Source organism: Sorex fumeus, unplaced genomic scaffold, assembly GCF_029834395.1.
Source record: "Sorex fumeus unplaced genomic scaffold, SorFum_2.1 ptg000011l, whole genome shotgun sequence".
NCBI classification, from domain to species: Eukaryota; Metazoa; Chordata; class Mammalia; order Eulipotyphla; family Soricidae; genus Sorex; species Sorex fumeus.
The window spans coordinates 7,997,560-8,023,323 of NW_026606068.1; the positions used below are offsets into that span (position 1 = coordinate 7,997,560).

At 53.0% G+C, this 25,764-nt stretch overlaps 1 protein-coding gene across 1 annotated transcript; it reads right to left on the reverse strand.

The window, feature by feature from the left end:
• Positions 1–24,507: 24,507 nt before the first annotated feature.
• Positions 24,508–25,499, reverse strand: GDF6 (growth differentiation factor 6; the record flags this gene model as incomplete). Its single annotated transcript, XM_056110894.1, is given in 4 exon segments — positions 24,508–24,627; positions 24,630–24,974; positions 25,038–25,376; positions 25,378–25,499. Coding segments are annotated over 4 exon segments (926 nt in total), but the record flags the coding sequence as incomplete, so codon positions are not given.
• Positions 25,500–25,764: the final 265 nt, after the last annotated feature.

Consider the following 25,764-nt stretch of genomic DNA (forward strand, 5'->3'; position numbering starts at 1 on the left):
CTTTCAGTGCTGTTGACTCAGTGGTTTGGATCTTTGCTCCATCCTTCCTTCACACCACCTATGTACCTGGCTCCCCTGACCTGGCTCCCATTGCTTCTCGTCTGTCTCTTCTCCCCTCCCTTCCTCTCTTCCTTTTCTTTCCCTCCCTGTATTCTGGGTCCAAGGTTGATAGGGGCATCCTCCCCATCAAAACATTCGCTCATCCAGTTATTCCAAAAACCATATCCAAGTGATATCATCCTGCGTTTATCCTTCTTCTGGCTTACTTTGTTTCACATGGTGTCTTCCAGTTCCATCCACGTTGCAGCAAATTGCATGGTATCCTTCCTTAAGGCTGTATAGTATTCCATTCCACCACATCTGTCACTGGATATCTAGGTTGATCCCAACTCTTAACTACTGTACTGAGTGATGCTGCTTTTTAAACATCTCCCCACCACACACACACACACACACACACACACACACTTAGAAGTGAGAGGCCAAGTCCAGTTCCTCCCAGGAAGAAAGCAGTTAGCAATAGCCCATGGGTAGCACCAGTTACCTGGCTGCCCTATGGTCGTAGCGCCCTTCTGTTGCCTCCAGCCGACTTCCTCCTCCCCTCCCGTCCTCTGCCATGACTTTAAAGTCCTGCAATGGATGTAAGGAAAGATGAACTCCCATTCACTGCCACGTGGACAAAATTGGAGAGCACTGTGTTAGGGAAATCACTGTGTCAGAGGAAAGACAAAGCTGGGCGGGAGCGACAGAACAGCACCAAGAGCATGTGCAGGGCCCAGGGCCTCGTGACACCGTCTACATGGGGGCTGTGCCGTGGTGACTGCCACAACGACAAACAAAGAAGCTTTGAGAGCAGCTGCCTCTGCCAGCCGAGCTGGAGGGCTGGCCCCCTCCTCCCGGGTCACAGGGGTCCGAAGCCAAGGCAGCGGCCCCGCCGCCCACTCTCCCCCACCTTCACTTCACGCCTGGCTTCCGTCCCGCGACCTCTCCCCCTCTCCCGCCCGCTCCCCGTGTCCATATCTGCTTTATGTCCCAGGCCCCGCGCTGGCTCTGTCAGGGTCACTCTGCTTCCTTTGTTCGGCGGGGGACCACACACCGGGTCAGGTACCCGCTCTGGGCATCTGAGAGAATGGCAGGAAGGGGGCTGTGATTGAAGAGGACTTGGGGGGCTCAATCAACCCCTACGAAGGATCACGGTCATTTAGGACCTGCCGGCAGTTGCCAGGCCACAGCTTTTGCCAAGAAATTCCCCACGTGGCACTTCCAAGGTTCTGGGTCTGCAGATGCCAGGCAGTGCCTTGGGCCATGGTTGACCCAGGCTTGTGCAGGTGGGTGGGCGGGCGGGCATCAGCCGTGGGCCCTTTTTGCAGGTGTGCCCTGCGCAGGTGCATCTGTGCCTTCAAGGTCACCAGAACCGCTCGCCAGCACAGGTGCGGGCATTTAGGACGAGCGTCTCGATTCTCATTTTGTTGTTGTTGTTGTTGCTGCTGTTGCTTTTTGGGTCACACCCAGCGATGCTCAGGGGTCACTCCTGACTCATGCACTCAGGAATGACTCCTGGCGGTGCTCGAGGGACCATATGGGATGCTGGGAATCGAACCCCGGTCGGCCGCGTGCAAGGCAAACGCCCTACCCACTGTGCTATCACTCCAGCCCCTTTTTTTTTATTCTTTTTGGGTCACACCCAGCAATGCTCAGGGGTTACTCCTGACTCACACACTCAGGAATGACTCCTGGCGGTGCTCGAGGGGCCATATGGGATGCTGGGAATCGAACCCCGGTTGGCCGCATGCAAGGCAAACACCCTCCCCGCTGTGCTATCACCCCAGCCCTACCATTCTTCTTTTCTTCTTCTTCTTCTTCTTCTTCTTCTTCTTCTTCTTCTTCTTCTTCTTCTTCTTCTTCTTCTTCTTCTTCTTCTTCTTCTTCTTCTTCTTCTTCTTCTTCTTCTTCTTCTTCTTCTTCTTCTTCTTCTTCTTCTTCTTCTTCTTCTTCTTCTTCTTCTTCTTCTTCTTCTTCTTCTTCTTGATGCCATAACCCAGCAGGGCTCAGTGGCTATTCCTGGCTCCTGGCGGTGAGGGGGACCCCAAGCCATGTCAGGGTTCTGAAGCGGACTCAGTAGCACTCATGGGGGCCCGCACAGGGGCCCGCACTCGACCCCCGTGCCAAAGATGAGTGACCGGCCCTCTCCCTCCTCCTGGACTCCCTCTTCTTCACCCCGTAGGGTTCTCTGTCTCCCCCGTCCCTGGGAGGAAGCACCCCAACTTCTCTGCCCAGAGTAGTGGGCATGACCCAGTCTAGCTCAGGACATGGATAAGACGCTGCCAGGACGTCGGGCTGTGGAGGTACAAATTGGTCCCCAACCCCCGGCTCTCTGCTATGTGCTTTCTGCAAACCCCAAGCGTCTGGCCCGCCTCCTCCTTGCCTAAGGGATAGGAGACCCACTCGGAACCTGCTGGCAGCCCAAAAGGGACCGAGGGGACCTGCGTGGGTGATGAGTGGCGTCCACCTGTGCATAGGGCCGCCCTGTGCTGGTCCACCCCATGACTGCCCAGCTGGCTGAGGGAGGGTCTGTCCTGCCTTCCCATCAGGGCTTCTCAGCCGTGGTGCTCCTGAGTCTTTACAGTGTGTGGGGGGAGATGTGCTGGGAGCATTCCGGCCACACCCCTCACCCCCTAACCCTGCCTCTCTCGCCCACCTCCCCCCCGCCACCCCAGGTCCCAGTCAGGACCTTCAGGAATGCATCCGGTCACCCCAGGTGCTGGGAAGGGCCACTGAGGAAGTTCCAGTCCGCCAGTAGACGACCGCACTCTAGAGCACGAGACCCACAGACGGTGCATCTCAGCGATGGGGCTCCTGGGGAGTCAACTTCCCTAATTGGGGGCACCCCATTCTTCCTGGGGGGCAGAGGGACAGTACAATGAGTAGGCCGCTTGCCCTGCACACAACCAACCTGCGTTCAATCCCCAGCACCCCAGAGGGTTCCCCGATCCCCTACAGGACTGAGCCTTAAGCACAGAGTCAGGAGTGAGCCCTGGGCACAGAGCCAGGAGTGAGCCCTGAGCATAGAGCTGGGAGTGATCCCTGAGCACAGAGCCAGGAGTGAGCCCTGAGCACTGCCAGGAGTGAGCCATGAGCACAGAGCCAGGAGTGAGCCCTGAGCACAGAGCCAGGAGTGAGCGAGCCCTGAGCATAGAGCTGGGAGTGATCCCTGAGCACAGAGCCAGGAGTGACCCTGAGCACAGAGCCAGGAGTGAGCCCTGAGCATAGAGCTGGGAGTGATCCCTGAGCACAGAGCCAGGAGTGACCCTGAGCACAGAGCCAGGAGTGAGCCCTGAGCACTGCCAGGAGTGAGCCATGAGCACAGAGCCAGGAGTGATCCCTGAGCATAGAGCCAGGAGTGAGCGAGCCCTGAGCATAGAGCTGGGAGTGAACCCTGAGCACAGAGCCAGGAGTGAGCCCTGAGCACTGCCAGGAGTGAGCCATGAGCACAGAGCCAGGAGTGATCCCTGAGCACCGCCAGGTATAGCTCCCCAAAGCACACACAGCAGGGCCCTGGAGAGTGAGAATTTCACAAAGAGTGACCCCAAGGTGACTCCCCTGTTTGCGTCTGAGAAGGTCACCCTCAGCACCATCTTCCAGCATGGATCCCTGCCTTCCTGGTGGCCCCCTACGTTCTCAGGGGCCCCACTTTCCCGAGCTACCAGATGACTCCCTCCTTCCCTCCCTCCCTCCCACAGACAGACCCTGGTGGGCCCTTCTCTGGTCGCAGGGCCAGGTCACAGGGTGGCGGGGGGGGGGGGGGGGAGGGGGGTTGGTGCTTGTGTTCATCCCAGCCCTACCCAGCTCTGATCAGAATCTCAGTGAATGGAAGATGAGGGGGAGAGGGGCAGAGTGGGGTGTCTGTTTTGCTTTTGCCTTCCTGTAGTGCCAGGACTTGAACCCAGGCCCCCCACAGCGAGGCCGTGGCTGGGCTGCTGAGCCGCCCCCCACCCGAGGATGCCCGGCTTGGTTCTCTTCTGCTTTGTCTTTCCGCTTTGCTTTGGGGTCCTGAAACTGCATCATGTTTTCCAAAAGGCAGCAAATGCCAGCAGAGCAGAACAAGACAGGCCGGGAGAGGGGAAGGAAAGGCCCTTCCCGCATCAGAAGAAGGGAGACACAGACCAAGGAACAGACGATGCCCAAAGGACGCCCACCCCCAGTCTCTTGGAAGAAGACAGGCCCTCGGTTTGCTTGACAACACTCTTCCCCGAGTCGGGGGAAGGAGCCGCGGCCTCTCTGAAGACACCAAAACCACGATAGTTCTCTCTTTTCTCCTCAGTTGCACGAAGAGAGAAGGCAGTGCCTGCAGCATCACCCGCCGATGCAGTGCCTCGTTCCCAGCATGATGAGGATGAGAGCCTCGTCCTCAGCAGAGAAGGAAGCAGAGAAGGAAGCCAGCTTCTGCCAGAGCCTTATCAGAAGATGGTTCCCTTCTTCCTACCCCTAAAACTCAACTCTGAATAACTTTGTAAATCACAATTCTTTAAATAAAATAAGAATGTTTAAAAAGAATAGCACATGGCGCGGATGTGGCGAGAAAGGGACCCTCCTTCACTGCTGGTGGGAATGCCGGCTGGTCCAACCCTTTTGGAAAACAGTATGGACGATTCTCAAAAAATTAGAATTTGATCTGCCATTTGACCCAGCTATAGCACTCCTGGGAATATATCCCAGAGAGGCAAAAATGTATAGTCGAAGTGACATCTGCACTTGTTTGTTCATTGCAGCCCTCTTTACAATAGCCAGAAACTGGAAGAAACCTGAATGCCCAAGAACAGATGACTGGTTAAAGAAACTTTGGTACATTTACACAATGGAGTACTATGCTGCTGTTAGAAAAGATGAAATGAAATTTACATACAAGTGGTACTACATGAAAAGTATCATGCTAAGCAAAATGAGTCAGAAAGAGAGGGATAGACATAAAAAGATTGCATTCATCTGGGGACATCAAGTAACAAAACAGGAGACTGACACCCAAGAGTGGCCGAGATTAGTACCAGGAATTTTGCTCCATGGCTTGGAGGCCAGCCACACATGCTAGGGGAAAAGGCAGATCAGATAGAGAAGAGAGCACCAAATAAAGGGTGTTGTGAAGACCCTCCCAGGGTGGGAGAATCACGCTAAAAGTAGTCTATAGACCAAACATGATTGCCACTCAATGCCTCTCTTGCAAAACACAGTACCCAAAAGAAGAGAGAGAGAACAAGGGGGAATGCCCTGCCACAGCGGCAGGTTGGGAGGGGGGAGGGGATGGGGGGAGGGATGCTAGGACCCGTGGTGGTGGAGGACGGGCACTGGTGGAGGGATGGGTGCTTGATCATTGTATAACTGAAACCCAAGCACAAAAATTTATAAGTCTATAACTGTACCTCATGGTGTTTCACTAATAAAAAAATAAAAATAAAATTTAAAAAAAGAATAGCACAGCTGGTAGGGTGCTTGCCTTTCACACAGTCGACCTGGGCTCACTCTCCTACACTGCATGTAAGCCCCCAGCAGTGCCAGGAGACATCCCTGAGAACAAAGCCCGGAAAAAGTCTGAACACAGCCACACAGCCAGGTGTGGTCCATGAAGGGAGAAGGAGGGTGGGGGGGATAAGGATCCCCTTCATGTGGTCCAGGGATGTGGAGCCATGGAAAAGCATGTGCCTTATATGTGCGAGGCTCTGGGTTTGAACCCTGCTCCTCAAAGCAAAAGCAAGAGGCCCCCATAGTGTGGACTCCAGAGGCAAAACGGAACGGCCCAAATTCCAGCACATTTGAGACCAGCTGCAACCGAGAGATGCAGGATGCAGTGATCCACACTGGTCACTCTCCATCGGTGTGGTCAGCTGGGAGTTCTGGGAACAGATCAGAGAGCCCGTCTGCCAATGCATGTGTCGAGATGGCATTTGGCCTCAGGTTTGGAGACTTTAGTAAAGGGGATCTCGAGAGGGTGCGGCCCCGGGGCTCTGAATTGTCATAAGAAGGAAGCTCGTACCAGAGTCCCCGGGCTCACAGAGTCCCTGAAGCCCAGAGCAGCTCCACACACAGGAGCCCTCATCATGATGGACTCCTGTCGGTCAGCAGAATCGCCAGGGAGAACTGAGGCAAGGGGGTCTCTGCTTCCTTCCTCCTTCCTCTCAGCACGAAATAGTCCGGTCCGAAGACCTGGCCCCCGGCCTGAGTAAACTCAGGCCACAGGTTTGTGGTCATCCTGAACAGCGGGAGGAATACATCGGCCCGGGGTCCTTCCCAGGGTGCCTGGAGAGCCCGTCTGCACCCTCTGTCTGCAGGCCTGTGTGTGTGTGTCCCTGCTTTGCCACCTCTTTACACTCTGTCTGCAGCATCTGCGTGCACTGGCTCTATGCTCCACCTGTGGGCACGATCTGTATTCTCCATCCGAGGGCACTATCTATATGCACTATCTGTATGCTCCATCTATGTGCTTTTATGCTCCATCTGTATACACCACCTGTATACACTATTCGTATGCTCCATTGTGGGCACTATCTGTATGCACCAGCTGTAGGCCCTAGCTGTATGCATTGCCTGTATGCTTCATCCGTGTGCTCTTACGTTGCCTCTGCATGCACCACCTGTATGCACCATTCGTACGCACTATCTGCATGCACCAGCTGTATGGCCATTGTAGGCACTATCTGCATGCACCAACTTTTTGCTCCATGGTAGGCACTAGCTATAGGAACCCTCTGTACCCACCGTATGTATACACCATCGGTACTCTCCAACTGTATGCACCTCTAGATACATAGAGTGTATGCTCTGTCTGTATGCGCCATCTGGACCCACCGAAAGTATTCATCAGCTGTACGCGCTGTCTGTACGTTCCTATTGCATGATACATCTGAATCATAATCTATATGCACCATCTGTATGCATCGTCTGTCTCTACTGTCTGTACCCACTGTCTGTACCCATGGTCTGTCTGTACCGACTGTCTGTCTGTACCCACTGTCTCTCTGTACCCACAGTCATTCTGTACTCACTGTCTGTACCCACTGTCTGACTCTACCTACAGTCTGTCTGTATCCACTGTCTGTACCCATTATCTGTACCCACTGTCTGTCTATACCCACTGTCTGTACCCACTGTCTGTACCCACTGTCTGTCTGTACCCGCTGTCTGTATCCTCTGTTAGTATCTGCTGTCTGTATCCGCTGACTGTATTCCCTGTCTGTCTCTCCGCTCTCTGCATCCACTGTTTGTCTGCCTGTGCATGCCTACAGGTTTCCCACCCACTCTTGCCCACCCAGGAGCAGCACCCGCAGAGCTGCAGAGACACAGGCTCCTTGAAAGCAAGAGGAGGATTTTGCTCGTTTTTTTTAATTCACTTAGAATTATAGATAGATAGAGATACATAGTAGAACATAGAAAGATAGATGTGGAGAACAAGTGAATTGCATACTTTGTCCCTTTGGTCACACACTGAGGAGTGGGCCGTGCCTGGGAGCTCAGCTGTCACCTAAAATCAGACGCCAGAAGGGCTCAACTCCATCCTCAAGTTTCTACCTTCAGTGATGTTAGGTTAGATCACAGCTGCTAAAGACCTGCTCTCTTCTGTTCTCTTCAGTTTCTAGACAAGAGTGGAAGACAGTTTAATAATTCAATAATCATCGACTACTAAAACTGTAGCACTGTCCTCCCGTTCTTCATTGATTCGCTCAAGCGGGCACCAGTCCCATCTCACAACAAATTGTGAGACTTGTTGTTACTGTTTTTGGCATATCGAATACGTCACGGGGAGCTTGCCAGGCTCTGCCTTGCGGGCGAGATCCTCTCGGTAGCTTGCCAGGCTCTCCGAGAGGGGCGGAGGAATCGAACCCGGGTCAGCCACGTTGGCCGCGTGCAAGGCAAACGCCTTATCCGCTGTGCTATCGCTCTAAGAAAAAAATAGTCTGAGTGTCAGTTTAACAGATGGCTCTCAAGCGCTTCATTTCTCAACCCTGACCTGGGGGTGAGATTTAACTTGAGGGAAGGAGAAAGTTCGAAGGTACCACAAGGGCAATTTTTCAAGGTTCCATTATTCCCCGGGGCTCGCTGTTCTTGTTGTCAGAACTGAAGAAGCACCAGCTCCACATACATCAAGATAAGAAGCACGCTTCCATTAATGAAAAGGGAGGAACTCTCCGGGAATCGAGGAGTCTTTTTACACTGCACATGGTAAAAGGGACTTTGTGTCAGGGTCTTATCTGGCTTTTGATCATCCGGACAGGCTTACAGAAGGAGAAAAGACTGTGTTTATTTTAAAGACAAAAATTGCGTTTTCATTGTACCAAATACGGGTTGCAGCTGCTCGGACCCGCTGTTCTAGGAGGACGCGAGGCTGTCAGAGGGGTACGCAAGACACGCTGCTGAGTTTTCCAGAAGAACTGGGCTCCCCGCAACAGGTTTGTGAAAGTCAAGGGGATGAAAGTCCCAAATCCCCGCCTGACCATCTAAACAAAGGGCACCCTCTGGTCATCGGAAGTTAACCGTTAATAAGGACGTGTCTGCTCACATTACGGGAAGCAGAACAGAAAAACGGAGAAGGACGATCATCTGGTTCCTTTTTACCGATGTGGGATCAAGACTCTGAGGAAGAACAAAGGCAGGCCCAGGGCCACAGCCACTGCCTGCATCTGCTCTGGCCACTGAGATGCCTCTCTCTCTCTCTCTCTCTCTCTCTCTCTCTCTCTCTCTCTCTCTCTCTCCTCCCTCCCTCCCTCCCTCCTCTCTCTCCCTCTTCTCTCTCCCTCTCTCTCCCTCTCCTCTCTTTCTCTCCTTCTCTCCCTCTCCCTCTCTCTCCTATCCTCTCTCTTTCTCTCCTATCCTCTCTTTCTCTCCTTTTCTCTCTCTTTCTCTCTCTCCCTCCCTCCTTTCTCTCCCTCTCTCCCTCTCTCCCTTTCTCTCCCTCTCTCTCCCTCTCCTCTCTTTCTCTCCTTCTCTCCCTCTCCCTCTCTCTCCTATCCTCTCTTTCTCTCCTATCCTTTCTCTCCTTTTCTCTCTCTCCCTCTCCTTCCTCTCTCTCTCCCTCTCCTCTCTCTTTCTCTCCTCTCCCCCTCTCTCCTCTTCTCTTCTCTCCTCTCCTCTCCTCTCCTCTCCTCTCCTCTTCTCTTCTCTTCTCTCTCTCTCTCTCTCTCTCTCTCTCTCTCTCTCTCTCTCTCTCTCTCTCTCTCCCTCCCTCCCCCCTTTGGAGTTTGTGCCCTTGGGCCTCCCTCCCAGCCTCCTCAGCACAACAGCCCGCCTAGGACCTGCCAAGTTTCAAGCTAGGTGCTGAGATGCCTTCCCCATTTATCTTTCAGCACAACATTGGTGATCAGGGTGTCTTATGGTTCCATACGAACTACATAAGACCGTGGCCCTGTCTCACCGACACCCTTCCAGAGAGAAGCCCCACCCTTTGTCCAAACCTTTGATTCATCACAGAGCGTTTTGCAGACGTGCTGGTCTTTGTGTGCGGAGCAATGAACAAATGAAGGAATGAACGAACGGGCTTCAACCAGGCCCAACAGCAGAACAATCATCTTCACACTGAGTTGGATATGCCAGTACTTCTTCCTTCCCACACTGGGAACCAGTAAGAAAGCCCCAAGCTGGGGCAACGTCACAGCGGGGAGGGCGTCTGCCTTGCACACCACCCACCCAGGTTCCCACAGGGTCCCCCGAGCACCGAGCACCGCCAGGGGTGATCCCTGAGTGCAGAGCCAGGAGTAAGCCCTGAGTATCGCCAGGTGTGACCCAAAAGCAAACAAAAGAAGCCCCAAGCAGACAGAAGGAAGAGGGTGTTGGTCATGTGACTGCAAACCTGGAGGGGGGCCGGCAGTGTGTGATGAGGACAGTCCCTCTCTCCTCCCGCCTTCCCTGATGGGCTTGGTCCCACTAGGCTGTGGCTAACATCCGTGCTGAGGAGATGCTCCTCTCCCTTGTGCTCCTGTTCCAGCTTCCCCAGCTCAGCCTTGATCCCTGCGTGCTCGCCAGGCTCTAGGTTCCCCCTGTTTGCAGGGGACCCCCTTTCTCCCGGCATCATATTCCACATCCAAGCACAAACCAAAGTTCCACCGGACAGGGCCCCAGACACACTCGGGGCTTCTCACAAGCATCAGGACTGAGGATTGGGTCCTAGGGGGCTTTCTGCAGGCACTGCTAGCTTGGTCCCTCCGGGCTCCCCATCATTCCATAGGTGCCTTTCCCCATTTCTGGGATCACCCCCACCCATCACTGTGGACTTCTGATTTCAGCCCCGCCCTGCCTCCTGCCGGGTACCCGCTGCCCAGACCCGGCATCTCCCCACTGTCCCCTGACCCTGCCCTGCCTGGAAGCAGCCTCCGGCAGCAAAGCTGCCAATTCTGTGCCCACTGTTTGCTTTCTCACGTGCCTGCGGAAGCTCCATTTTTTCGTCGGCTTTTTCCTTCTGTTTCCATAAGCCCATCATAACCAAATATGCCCAGGCTGCCCCATCTATCTTCGGGAACAAGACAAAACCACTTTCTCTCCCGACTTGGCAGCCCGCCCACCCCCACCCCCTCTCCTTCCTGCGCCCTCCCTGCCCCCAACCCTCTATCACCTCATCTCGCCCCCTCTGGCTTAAGCCCTCTCAACCTGTCTCTGCTTTCTTTCACCAAACTCATTTCTTACATCCCCGAAGCTCTGTCTCCTTTCACCACCGGCCCCAAGACTGCCCCTAGTCCAAATATTTGAACCCCCTCTCTCTTCCTTCTCTTCCACTCCTCCGTGGTCCGGCAGACTCCACCCGCCGCGGGCACCCCTCCTTGCCTTCTGTTCTGCTCTCTCTCTTCCCCGCTCTGGTCCTCTCTCCCTCCTCCGGGCTGATCTTTCACGCAGTCCCAGGAGCCTCCTTCCAGAGCCGAGGGGTTTAGTGACACAGGCGGTGGCTTCTCGTTCGGACCTGGCCTTGTTTCTGGAGAAGTTCTTGAGGGCTTCCAACATACACCCCATTTCATTCTCTTGGGTTTTAATCTCTTTTTTTTTCTGTTTTGGAACCACACCAGAAGAGCTCAGGGCTTACTCCTGGCTCTGTGCTCCCCCTTGGTGGTGCTCAGGGGCCCAAATGGGGTGCCAGGATCAAACCTGTTCATTTTAACCAGGTGCAAGGCAAGTAGCTTCATCCCTGTACTATCTCGCTGGCCTCAGTTCTTTGCAAAATCTTACTTTGGTTGTGATATGATCACAATGATGTTTAGATGTGTGTGTGGGGGGGGATTCCATTTATTTTTATTATTAAGACACCATAATTTACAAAATGGTTCCTAATAGAATTATCTCAGGAACTCAATGCTCCAGCTCCAATCCCACCGCCAGTGGGACCTTTCCTCCATCAATGTCCCCAGGTCCCCTGCCCCAACCCCCACTGCCCCTTGGCAGCCATTATAAAAAATGCATTTCCTATTGTTTGCTCCAACAAAACTTCAAAAAATGGAAAATGGGATTATCAGAAAATAAGTCAATGAAAGTCAGTTTGTGATGATTGATTGCTACATAATTTTGACCTACATACATAAAGAAATTTGAATCATTCAGTATCATATAATGCCTATTCTTATTTACATAGATAAGGTTTCAACTCTGCATCTAAACCATAATTCACGGTCACGGTCACGGTCCTCCCGTTGTTCATCGATTTGCTCGAGCGGGGCCCAGTAACGTCTCCATCGTGAGACATGTTGTTACTGTGTTTGGCATATCAAATACGTCACAGGGAGCTTGCCAGGCTTTGCTGTGCGGGCGAGATACTCTCAGTAGCTTGCCAAGCTCTCCGAGAGGGGCAGGGGAATTGAACCTGGCTCAGCTGGGCCAGCTGCACACAAAGCAAACGCCCTACTGCTGTGCTATTGCTCTAGCCCAAAACATAATGCATTAAGTTTATATATATTTCTTTAACTGAATCACTGTGAGATACACAGTTACAAAGTTGTTCATGATGGGGTTTCAGTCATACAATGTTCCAACACCCGTCCCTTCACAGTGTCCATTTCCCACCACCTATGTCCCTAGGTTCCTCCTGCCTTTCCACCACATCCCAGTCTGCTTCAATGGCAGACATTTTCTCTCTCTCTCTCTCTCTCTCTCTCTCTCTCTCTCTCTTCCTCTTTCTCTCTCTGTCTCTCTCTGACTCTGTCTCTCTGTTTTTCTCTCTCTGTCTCTGTCTCTGTCTCTGTCTCTCCCTCTCCATTTGAGCATTAAAGTTTGCAATACAGGTACTGAAAGGTTATCACATATGTTCCTTTACCTACTTTAGCATTTACAAGAAGAAGGTACAACTGTTTCATGGTCGAGATACGATCAGAGCCATGGAGACTGACGGCTGATTTGTTTTGTTTCCTTCTGTCTTTTCTCCATAACTATATCTACTGTCTCATCTTGATTTATAAGCAAAACTTGTAAAACCTACAAGAATTATTGCTTTGTGGGTTTCCCAGGAATAATACAAAAATATTGCTATTGTTTCTGGTGAAGAAAAATCTATTTTTTATAGTTTATTTCAACCTAAATAAAATGTGAATTTTTTTGAAGAAATATGTAAAACCTACAAATGTAAATTTTAGGAAAAGTGAAGAGAATTCAGGGAGCTACAGCAATGGTACGGCGGGTAGGGCATTTGCCTTGCATGTGGCCCACCCAGGTTTCATCCCCGATCACCACCAAGAGTGATTCCTGAGTGAAGAGCCAGAAGTAATCCCTGAGCATTGCCAGGTGTGGCCACAAAACAAAAACAAAGCAAAAAGGTGAGATAATTAAGAAAATTTTAAGGAGAAAATCTGAATAGTCCTATAAAAATAAAACACTAAGTGTTTTATCCTAAGAGAGGGAACACTGATTTTATATTAGAAAATATTATATTATAGATGCTACTTAAATATATGCATTAATAAAAGATTGTTGAAAAAGAAAACCTCCTTGTATGTAAAAAAAAACGATCAGACATAACATACAACATAAATGGGGCACTGATTCATTATGGAAAATATATAAAATCCCTTAGCTGGCTAGGAGTCAATCACTGTCATTGTCACTGTCCTCCCGTTGTTCATCGATTTGCTCAAGCGGGCCCAGTCACGTTGTGAGACTTGTTGTTACTGTGTTTGGCATATGGAATACGTCACGGGTAGCTTGCCAGGCTTTTCCGTGCAGGCGAGATACTCTCGGTAGCTTTCCGGGCTCTCCAAGAGGGACAGAGGAATCAAAGGCAGAAGAACCGAACTCGGGTCCGCCCGGTCGGCCTCGTGCAAGGCAAACACCCTACCTGCTGTACTATCGCTTCAGCCCTCTAGGAGTCAAGATACTTCCTTAATCTCGCAGTGGGCAGCGATAGTACCATGAGTGAGCACCACACAGTGCCAGGTCATTTGATCATGTTGAGTTCTTGACCCAGGTACACATAACTGCTGCATTCAGAGATGTTTATTCCATTGAGAGTGAATGGAACATCAGGAACAAGTCCTTTTCTCATCGTCTTCATGAAATTCAGCTGCAGTCTGACCTTTCCACACTCACGGTCAAAGTCGGCCAGCACTCGTACCATTTGGCTAATGTTTGATGTTATTAGAATGATGTCATCAGTGAAGTGGAGTTGGTGTAGTTGCCTACCATCTATCTTCACTCCCATTCTTCCCATTCCAGTCGTCACCTGACATTCTCGAGGGTGGCACTGAAGAGTTTCAGTGAAATGGTATCACCCTGCCGAACCCCTCTCTTGACGTCGATGATCACTTCCTTGTAGAATGGTGAGATCCTGGTGGTGAAGCCATAATACAGCTCGCAGAGGATCCTGATGTATTGAGTTTGAACACCCTGTTTGGTTAGGGCTTCGATGATCGCTTCCGTCTCAACAGAATCAAAGGCCTTCTTTAAATCGATGAAAATTAGACAGAGCAGCATCTTGAACTCCCAAGAAACCTCAATGAGCTTGGTTACCATGTGGATATGGTCAATCATACTGAATCCTTTTTGAAACCCTGCTTGCTCACATGGTTATCCTTCACTTAGTGCTCTGCCAATTCTTTTCAGGATGACTTGAATGAACAGCTTGTAGATGATGGACAATAGGCAGATCGGGCCATAGTTGCCAATGTCGTGGATGTCTCTCTTCTTGTACAATAGAACAGTCCTGCTGGTTTTCCATTGGGATGGAACCTTGCATTCAGACAGGTAGCATGTGAAGAGCTGAGCCAGTGTATTGATGAGTACTGATGGCAGATTCTTCAGGTGTTCGGGTCTGACCTTGTCTGGACCGGGTGCTGTTCACTTCTTTACTGACAAAATGGCGTGTCAGATTTCGGAAGGGAGAACGTTGGGAACAACACATCCATCCTGCGGAATTTGATATGTGGGCACGTGTACTTGGCTATCAAAGAGATCCAAGTAGAATTCATGGATAATCTTCTCCATTGCCCTTCTGGAAGATGTTATAGATCCATCAGGACATCAGAGGGCAGTCATCTTGGCCTTGTAGTTTGCGAAGGACAGGTGGGCATTGTGAATGCTTATCCCGGCTTCCGCTGCATTGGCCAGCACTGCTTCTCTTCTCTCTCTGAGGTCTTCCTTGATCGCTTCTCTGCACTGCTTTGCGAGCTTAGACGTTAGCTTGTGGTTGCCTGAGGTTTGCTCCAAGCCACGTTGGTGAACAAAAAATAAAAATAAATACCACCAACCTGGTGTCACTAAAATCATTTCCTGTAGATTTACAGAGCCACTTTGGTGTCACATGCGAGTCAATAAACTCCAAATAATATTTACTTCTGGGCATCCATCGTATTTACTTGACTTTAGCCTCAGTTGCCCTGAGATTGACCTTAGTTTCTTATTTATTTATTTATTTATTTATTTTTGCTTTTTGGGTCACACCCAGCGATGCTCAGGGGTTACTCCTGGCTCATGCACTCAGGAATCACTCCTGGCGGTGCTCGGGGGACCCTATGGGATGCTGGGAATCGAACCTGTGTCGGCCATGTTGGCTGCATGCAAGGCAAACGTCCTACCCGCTGTGCTATCGCTCCAGCCCTGATTGACCTTAGTTTCTAACACTCCAAAAGGTGGGTCCTGCTGAGGGACTTGGATGGGCTTATGTCTTGGATGGACTTGGATGATTATTTCCCCATGTCACTGCTTTTGTTCATTGAACTTGGTGGATTTCTGTGTGTTTTCCCAGTGTTCCTACTGTGCTAAGGGTGAGTCTTGGGGGATTTTCCTGGAAAACTCAGAAGGATCCTGTTGGCAGTTGCCCTTTCGCTTCCCTGCCCACTCCACCAGGTGCTGAGAAGTCTACCTGTGAGCAACATGTCATTTGCTGAGCAGATGGGTGCTGGGGTTCGGTGCCTCGGGAGCTGTGGTGAGGGCCAGGTGAGGTACCGAGGCCACCGGGACCTGCCGGAATAGAGGGTCTCTGCCTCCCTTTCAAAATAGGGCCAGTGACCTCAGCCAAAGACTAGCTTCACAGAAAAGGGTCCCCGCTTCCTTCTCAGCCTCAGAGCACACCCCAACTTCCTGTGCTCAGCGCTTAGCCCCCCTGCACCTGCTTGACCTCCATCCCTCCCTCCCGTGGTTCTGCAATGGGAGAGTCCCTGCTCTTCCCTCTCCCTCCCTCCATGCTGCTCTCACTTCCGTCCCTCTGCTCCTTAGCCGAGTGCTCCCTGCCTCTCCCCAGGGCCCAGGAGTCCCCTACAGGCGTTCCTGTCTCTGCCCTTTCTCCCAGCACCTGAGGAACACACATTTGTCTCTGCCCCATCCAGAGCCAGCTTTGGTCTGTGCCTCCTCCCTCCTCCAAGCGTCGCCTCTGTGTCACCTGCCCTCAGCCCCCCACCCGTGTGGGCCTCTGCAGGGCCTCGCTGCCACCTACCCCTGTTTCTCCGGGAGGTCCTGCTCAGCTGGTGGCCTCACCCGTCACCTCAGCTCTACTTCCCACACCTGCCTCATGTGTTCACCGCTTACTTGACATTTCATTTTGTTTTACACAGTATGTTTTATTTTTCCTTTTTTTTGGAGGGGGGAGTTTGGGGGCCTTACCCAGGGATGTTCAGAGGTTATTTATTCCTGTCTCCGTGCTCAGAGATCACTCCTGGCAGTGCTCCGTCGCACCAGGGATTCAAACAAAGGAGAGCAGGGTGCTAGGCAAGAGCTTTCACTGCTGTCCCGTCACGCTCTCTGGCCCAACATTTCCTTGTTGAATAACTGTAATGCCAGGACCATCTAGCATGAGGCCATAAGGCCCTCATTCCCATGTCCATTGTCAACATTTGCATCGTTGTCACCACACTGCTCCAATTATCTTGCCATTGGTGCTCACACCAACCATGCTGGGTGCCCCTCCCAGTCTGGCACAAGCAGGGCAGCAGGAAGGGAGGAAGGGAGGAAGGGAGGAAGGAAGAGAGGAAGGGAGGGAGAGAGAAAGGGAGGAAGGGAGGGAGGGAGGCAAGGAGGGAGACAGGAAGGAAGGAAGGAAGGAAGGAAGGAAGGAAGGAGGGAGGGAGGGAGGGAGGGAGGGAGGGAGGAAGGAAGGAAGGAAGGAGAAAGGGAAGGGAGGGAGGGAGGGAGGGAGGGAGGGAGGGAGGGAGGGAGGGAGGGAGGGAAGCAGGAACTGAGAAAATTCGTGGGTGAGTCAGTTCTGGGGCCTTTGCACATGCTCTCTCCCTGCAGAGAGATGGGCTTCCTGGCCCCTTTCTGCGTACGACAAACTATCACAACCAGGGGCCTCTCGATCACAGGGCTTGGGATCTTGACCTCTTGAAGGTCTGTCCAGTCATTCGTGCAGAATTGAGGATAGCTTCTGCCCAAGTGCCCAAGTGCCTCCCCAAGATACCTGAGGCAAGGTGGGCTCAGAGCTGCCCAACTGCATAGGGCGGTTTCTGTTCTAGGCACCGTTTTCCAGCCCTGCTTACCCCCACTGCTGCGGACCCCAGTCAGGGTGCTGGGTGACTGTGCCTGGGGGTCTCACCACCCCTCTTCTGGTAGAGCACAGTGGGGGTGGGGGGGGCAGAGCAAGGACGGATGTGTCCTGTGAGCTCCCGGGGGGGGGGGGGGCCGGTTTGCCCCTTCTTCCCTCCAGGGCAAGATCAACCCCACTCCACTCCGGCCGGGGAACCAGACCTTGGGACCCTTGGCCGGCCACAGCTCACAGCTCATCTCTGCTCTAGTTCTGATCTGGGATTCAGAAAATGCCTGCGCCCCTTCCTCCCTGCTGCCCACAGCTCTGCCCCATCTCGGGGATTGGGGATCAGGGATCGCCCCTCAGGCTCCCACACCCCCAGCCCCTGCACGCCAGGGAGCCCGGCCTCTTCCTAGTGCTCCGACTGAGCAGCCACAGACCCACAGCAGGCCGGAGCACTAGAAAGAGTCGCCAGGGAAAAGGCTCCAAAACGAGCGATTCATTTCGGCTGTCCAAACAGACCCGGGAGCCCAGGAGATTGAGAGCATTTTTTTCACTACCCACATAGCTAAGTCTCTGCCAGTGATAAGAGATGGAACAGATTGTTTGTGAGACAAAAGTCCAGCCTGAGACCGCCCTGGGCTTGGCGATCGGATTCCCTGCTGCCTTGAAGCCCGGTGGCAGCTACTTTTTTTTTTCTTTTTCTTTTTTTTTCCAGTCTAGTGAATCTTGCTGGGCTTCAGGGTCCTCTGGGATGCAGGGAGAGGAGACGGGGGAGGGGTGCAAGAAGTCAGTGCTTTGCAGGCTCCATTCTTCCCCTAAGAAGCCCTCTGAGACCCTTGTGGGTGCCCAACATGAGCTCGTGCCCCTTCCGTGCAGGACCCAGGAGGGTCCACACACCCTCAGCCAGAACAATCAATGTGCCCCTCAAATTTCAGAAAAGCCTCTGAGGATCAGCCCCTTGGGGAGCCCTCAGTGCTGAGCAGCCATTCCGGAAGCCTCCAAGAGAAGGGGAAGGTTTTGTAGCCCTCTCTGCGCCCACCTCTGAAGCGCAGCACAGAGAACGCCTACAGGAGCGAAACGGAATTTGCAAAGCAAGAGGCCTAGTGTTTTGAAAAATTAAATGTTTGGGAAAAGGCGTCTATTATCCACACAATAAGGTGATAGCCTAGCTACTGATTACTGGTATCACATCTCTGGCTCTGTGTGTGTGTGTGTGTGTGTGTGTGTGTGTGTGTGTGTGTGTGTGTTGGGGGGCAGGGATTGTGTGTGTGTGTGTGTGTGTGTTGGGGGGCAGGGATGCTCCTTTATTTTATTGAATCACTGTGAGCTACGCATATCGAAGCGTAGCCAGACACAGTAACAACAAAGTCTCCAATTCGATATGCCAGACACAGTAACAACAAAGTCTCCAATTTGATATGCCAGACACAGTAACAAAGTCTCCAATGGAGACGTTACTGGGCCCTCGAGCAAATCTACGATCAATGGGAGGGCCTTTACTTTACTTTACTTTACTTTACTTTACTTTACTTTACTTTACTGTGAGCTACACTTACAAAGCATTCATGTTTGAGTTTCGGTCATACAATGATCGAACACTCATCCCTCCACCAGTGCACATTTCCCACCACCAATGGCCCCAGTATCCCCCCCACATCCCACCCCTCCCCCTGCCTCCAGACAATTGGGGATGCTCCTTAACCCTTGGTGCTGCCCCTCCTGCAGCCCAGGCTGGACATGCCCAATGCTCCCTCGCTCCCCTGGACTGCCACATTTCCGGTCATTCAGTCCAGCTCATCCAAGAAACGCCTCATCCGGGAGCACTCGCTAATATCAAACACAGAGTATCTCCCCCACTCTTTCCGCTGCTGCGGCCTAACAGGCAACCCCCCCATCCCTGCCTCCTCTGCCTTCCTGGGTTCCCCGCACATGCCCCATCATTCTCTATGCCAAACTCTCTCCCCCAAAGGCAGGCGACCAGTCCTTGCACTCAGACCTGTGGTCCCCCAAATGAACAATATCTTCCTAACAACGCTCTTCTCCCTTCTTCCTGTTTATTTTTTGTTTTCAGGTGGTGTGTGTGTGTGTGTGTGTGTGTGTGTGTGTGTGTGTGTGTGGAGGGGAGGGGTCACGCTCAACAGTGCTCAGAGGCTACTCCTGCCTCTACACTCGGGAATGACTCCTGGCAGTGCTCAAGGGGTCATAAAGGATCGAAACTGAAAATCAGCCTCCTGGGGAGTCCTTGTGACTGACACGTAAAGCATCCTCTTTTCCACTGTGCTATCTCCCCAGTGGGCTGGAGCGATAGCACAGCGGTAGGGCGTCTGCCTTGCACGCAGCCCACAGGGCCGACCCGAGTTCGATTCCTCCGCCCCTCTCGGAGAGCCCGGCAAGCTACCGAGAGGATCTCGCCCGCACGGCAGAGCCTGGCAAGCTCCCCGTGACGTATTCGATATGCCAGACACAGTAACAATGGAGACGTTACTGGGTGGGCCCCGCTCGAGCAAATCAATGATCAACGGGAGGACAGTATTATATATACATATGTGTGTGCGCGCATAGGGTTGTGTGTGTGTTTCAAAATTAAAATTTTTGGCACCCAGACCTGTGTAAGAGAATTGCTCACGATGGTCCATCTAACCACCAGTGCTCTGTCTCCATTCCCCTCAGCAGTTTGGTGACGCCTTTGAAAGAACACAGGGTAAGACTCCAGCCTCGTGAGAGCTTATTTATACCACAACAAAACTTGAGACTTACACAGCTGGGGGGCCTGAGAGGTAACTTGGCGAGCTGCGACACGTGCTTGGCGTGTAGAAGTTGTGTGTTTGATCGCCAACACCACAGTCGAGCCTATTTTACTTTGCAGTGGGGGGGTGAGGGGAGCATCTCTCAGTGGGGGCTACAACCATTAAACCCCTGGAGAAAGTGGAGGGCCCAGATCTTGGATGTTACATTTTTTTATTGTGGTTTCTTTTTTTACATTCCCTTCCCTCGTCCCTTGCCCCTCAGTGTGGCCGCTGCTTCTGTGGGAATGAGCTGGAGTAAGTGTAAGGTGTGGACCCCTTCGGCCGTGGTTTTTCTTGGGGGTCCGTCCAGTTGCTCCCACACCCCGCACTTTGGGGGCTGGCTGAGGGCGCCAGGGGCAGTCGCCAGGGGTCGCTGTGGCGCTCACTGCTGCTTTCCATCCTCCTTGTGCGTATGGGGGTCAGAAATATTCTCTGGGGGACCTGAGAGCAGAGTTGGGGACCCCAACAGCGGGACCACGAGGAGCCGATACGTTGCACATGGGAAGCACTGGAGAGCGAAGAGGGGCCTTCGGCTTACCAGTCAGGCTCTCTAAGCCCCTCGCGGACATTAATATCACAAACTTGGCCATAAATTGTCCTGACGACGGAATACCCCAAAATTACAAGCATCTCTGGGCTCAGGGTGGGAAATCCCAGTGGCCTAAGACCCTGATTCTGCTTTCTGGTACAACCCATAGGCACTGGAAATAGCCTCCGCTGGTTCTCTGGGATCCCCAGGGCCATAGTGGGAGCGTGAGTTCCAGCACACGGTCACACATGGGCACCCCCAGGACCTCCACAATAGGCACCACTGTCAGAATGTGAGCCCATACCACCCCCAGGGCAGCCCAGCATCAAAGGTGCAGCCCCAGGCCATTGGAATAGCCCAGACGGCAGGCAAAGGGAAAGGGAGAACCCAGCATCTCCATTTATTGAGTGTTGCTGACACCTACCTACATCTCAACCCTCAAGAGAATGCCCTGCACTGCCTCTGTTCCTGGGCATCGCTGCCAGACGTTGGGCTCTCCAAGATCTCAAAGGGTGAGTGTGTTTGCAGCTCAGAAACTCAAGACAGACACAGTCTCCTGCAACTCCGCTTCTGGCTTCCTGCACTCCCAGCTAAGGGAGAGACTTACTGATGGAAGGAAGAGAGCAGCAAGGGGAACGCTTGCGCTGGAAGGGGATGTCTCCGGATCAGGGACGCACGAAGGTCCTCGGGGCAGTGGAGCAATTGGGTGAGGGGTATGGAAAGAGTAGTGGAAAAATGCAAAGAATTCTCAACTATTTGCAAAACAACTACCAGGAAAGACAGAGGCCTCGCTTCTTTTTCTTTTTTCTTTTTCTTTCCCAGGTGATTATCTGTTTCTAAAACCCAGAAGTCAGAATTGCTTTGTTGAAAAGTTCCAATCGTCCAACTGAGTAAATAAAGCTTTTATTTAAAAAAAAAAAATCACAAATAAGCATTTTATTTTTTGCTTTTTGGGTCACACCCGGCAGTGCACAGGAGTTATTCCTGGCTCTGCGCTCAGGAATTACTCCTGGCGGTGCTCAGGGGACCATTTGGGATGCTGGGAATCGAACCCGGGTCAACCACATGCAATGCAAATGCCCTACCCGCTGTGCTGTCGCTCCAGCCCCACAAATGAGCACTGTTTTTATAGGAAAAATTCTCTGTTCGGAACAGCCCACTGACAAACAGCCCACCAAAACACAAGCTGTTTGTAAATGCATCATTATTTTCATAACTAGAGACCTCAGAAAGTAAACGTGTTTCCCTGCCACTGAGCCAAACTCAGGAGACACACAAGGAAATCCAAAGCCACAAGGAGAGAGAGAGAGAGAGAGGGAGGGAGGGAGGGAGGGAGGGAGGGAGGAAGGAAGGAAGGAAGGAAGGAAGGAAAAAGGAAGGAAGGAAGGAAAGAAGGAAAGAAGGAAGGAAGGAAGGAAGGAAGGAAGGAAGGAAGGAAGGAAGGAAAAAAGGAAGGAAGGAAGAAAGGAAGGAAGGAAAAAAAGAAGGAAGGAAGGAAGGAAGGGAGGAAGGAAGGAAGGAAGGAAGGAAGGAAGGAAAAAAGGAAGGAAGGAAGAAAGGAAGGAAGGAAAAAAAGAAGGAAGGAAGGAAGGAAGGAAGGAAGGAAGGAAGGAAGGAAGGGAGGAAGGAAGGAAGGAAGGAAGGAAAAAAGGAAGGAAGGAAGGAAGGAAGGAAGGAAGGAAGGAAAAAGGAAGGAAGGAAGGAAGGAAGGAAGGAAGGAAGGAAGGAAAAAGGGAAGGAAGGAAGGAAGGAAGGAAGGAAGGGAGGGAAGGAAGGAAGGAAGGAAAAAAGGAAGGAAGGAAGGAAGGAAGGAAGGAAGGAAAAAGGAAGGAAGGAAGGAAAAAAGGAAGGAAGGAAGGAAGGAAGGGAGGGAGGGAGGGAGGAAGGAAGGAAGGAAGGAAGGAAGGAAGGAAAAAAGGAAAGAAGGAAAAAAGGAAGGAAGAAAGGAGGGAAGGAAGGAGGGAAGGAAGGAAAGAAGGAAGGAAGGAAGGAAGGAAGGAAGGAAGGAAGGAAGGAAGGAAGTTTTGGAGAAATAGCATACAATGTTCTAAGTGATGGATTTTTAATAATCAATGTCTTTTCAACCATTCATTCCTAGTGAAACAGAATACCACTGACAATAATTCTTAAAGAAAGTGATTTTTCTAAACAGACCCAGAGGAACCAAGCTGAATTAAGAAGGGGAGATGAATTTAATAACACAGTATTAGACTGAGTGCAATCCAGGAAAAGCATCCTGTAAAAACTGGAATATAAAATGGACCTCAGGTAATGTTTGCGTTTTAAGTACTTGTATTATATTGAGGTAGACAGTTTTTAAAAAAAAAAACAACTCTCCATTAGACAGACGTAAAAATTTGTAATAATATTTAAGAAAACGATAATATTAAGAAAGAATGAAATTTCTGATTCATGCTTAACTTTGTACAACTCGAATATAAACTTTAAAAATATTAGAAATTATAACATTTGAGTGCATTGTATCGCTCTGTACATTTCGAGGAAGCGCACGGCCCACTTCCCTTTGCTCTGTCACCTTAAATAAACAAATATATACAGCCTCAATAGTACAACAGCATAGGCAAAGCAAACGTGCATTTTAAATTATTCCTCCTGGCCAAGTCTCTCTTTTTTCTTCACGTAGCATTTTATATTAGCATTTATTATTATTCTCACGCTCTCTCGGACAGTGTGGAGTTCTCCGAACCAACCCTGCAACCGCTTTAGATGCAGAGAACGTGAAACCATGTGGCAAACCGTGAAATCTTCATTTCCCGGCTGGTCCTTGCCATGGACCCTGGTTTGAGCCTGGACGAGAAGGGTCACTCTTTGGTGCCGGCTGGACCTAGTTCCGGTTGGGGTTGGAGGCAGCTGGGGCCAGCCTGGAACAGCACTGTGCTCTCTCCAGTTCGCTGCCATCCAGAACCCTCTTCCTCCGACACCCCCACCCGCCCCCACCCCTCCCGGGCTCCCACCCCAAGTTCCACCATTCACTGTTGAACTGTTGAAAGCTTCTCATTTCTGGGCAAGCACCTGGGGAATTCTGGCCGGCCACCCTTCAGAAACTGGCTTGGGGTGCTTCGAACACTCTGAGATGGGGTTTCTTCTCAGCAGACGGGGCCACCAGCCCCAGCCCCAGGCCTGCCCCTGCCCTCCGCTAGCTATGGCCCCTCCAACTCCAGGACGCTTCCTCCCGCTCATCCCCTTCAAAGGTGTCACTTGGGCCAAGTCCGCCCAAAGACCCCAGAAAGACGGGGTGGGCATCTGTGTCTGCTCAGAGGCCGCCCAGCCAGTTCCACTTGGGCTCATTCTCTCATTCCAGCATAACCAGATCCCCTGCCCTTCCCCCCCTCCCCCGCCAGCCCCGCCAGCTGAGCCAGCTGTGAGTGGGCAGGAAGGCACCCCTGGGGGAGGTTCTGGTCTGGCTCCCCCTCCATCCTTTCCTGTCCTCCTGCCCCTTGGGTGCTGCTGGCGCTTCCGGCACCGACATCCCATGGAGCCCTGCTCTGTGCCACCACCTCCTTGCCCCAAATCGTGGTCACCCACCATGGCCTCCTCCCACACTACTGCACTTCTTCAATGAGGCTTCTTGGTGTTTGTCAATCCAGGAGGCCTGGGGAAGGGACTGGAAACCAGTACGCGTCTGTTTCCCTGCCACTGAGCCAAACCCAGGAAACACACACAAGGAAATCCAAAGCCACAAGGAGAGAGAGAGAGAGAGAGGAGAGAGAGAGAGAGAGACAGACAGACAGACAGACAGAGACAGAGAGATCAGAGAAAGTCAGAGAGACAGACATAGAGACAGATCAGAGAGACAGAGAGGGACAGAGAGATAGAGACAGAGAGAGGACAGAGAGAGACACAGAGACAGACAGGGAGAGAGAGACAGAGACAGACAGAGATTAGAGAAAGTCAGGGAGACAGACAGAGAGACAGATCAGAGAGACAGAGAGGGACAGAGAGAGAGACAGAGAGAGGACAGAGAGAGAGACACAGAGACAGACAGGGGGGAGAGAGAGAGAGAGTTGAAGAAATCTCCTTGGTCTCGGTAGCCTGGTTCCAGGATGACCAGGCCAGGTGTGAGATCCGCGCGTGGACGGTGCTGGGAGGTGGGGCCGGGCCCGCCCCGGGGCGGCTGCATCCATCCATGCATCCATGCATCCATCCATCCATCCATCCATGCATCCATCCATCCATCCACCCATCCATCCATCCATCCATCCATCCATCCATCCATCCATCCACCCATCCACGCATCCCGGCGTCCGGGCCACCTGCCTGCGCTACCTGCAGCCGCACGACTCCACCACCATATCCTCGTACTGCTTGTAGACCACGTTGTTGCCCGCGTCGATGTACAGGATGCTGATGGGCGTGAGCTTGGTGGGCACGCAGCAGCTGGGGGCGGGGTGGCGCCGGGGTCCATGGAGTTCATGAGCGTCTGGATGATGGCGTGGTTGGTGGGCTCCAGGTGCGAGCGCAGCGGGAAGTCGCACACGCCCTCGCAGTGGAAGGCCTCGTACTCGAGGGGCGCGATGATCCAGTCGTCCCAGCCCAGCTCCTTGAAGTTCACGTGCAGGGGCCTCCGGCTGCAGCGCACACGCGCCTTCTTGCCGTGCCGCTTGCCGTGGCGGCTGGCCAGGGCCGTGCGCCTTCGCCGCCGCCCCGCCGCGCCCGGGGACCACCAGCCCGGGACGCGCGCGCGCGCCTTCGCCGCCGCCGCCCGCCGCGCCCCCTGCTCCTCCCGCTGCTCCTCCCGCTGCTCCTCCCGCTCCTCCCGCTCCTGCTCCTGCTCCTCCCGCTCCCCCCGGGCGCCCGGCTGCTCGCGCATCTCGGCGAAGAGGTTCCTGCGCGGGGAGCGCGTGAAGGCCACGAGCAGCGCGCGCTCCTGCGGGGCCCGGACGCGCCGGCCGAAGCCCAGACTCCGCAGGTCCGGGCTGGGCACCGCCGCCTCCTCGGGGCCCCCGACGACGCGCAGCTCCAGGCACAGCCGCCGCGGCCCCGGGCGCAGGCCCTGGCCCACGTCGAAGACTTCCCAGCCGGCCCGGGGCGCCCTCTGCGGGTGCAGGGTCCGCGCGTCCAGCAGCCGCGGCGACTGGCACGGCCGCAGCTGCACGTGGGCCGGCGCGGACGGCCCGCCCCCCGGGGACGGGGACGGAGGTGGGCGGCCGGCGGAAGAGCCGCAGCTCCGCGCCCACCAGCTCCTCTTTGTCCGAGAGCGTGGACACGTCGAACAGATACTTCTGTCTCCGCAGCGGCGTGAGCGAGAGATCGTCTGCGAGATTTAAAAAAACGAAGAAAAAGGCAAAAAAAAAGTAAGCATCATGGGGCAGTTTCGCTTAAGGGCGAGGGTTCGTCCTCCCCCGCTCTGCGGCCACCAACGCGCACACACACACACACGCACGCGCACGCACGCACGCACGCACATACACACCCTGCCCTAGAAAAGGGCGGGCAGCCGCAAGTCCAGTTCCAGAGCCTGGCCACCCCGACCCCACGTGGGCACGCTCCCCAGGCCGGTGCTTGGAGCTGTGCCCTCA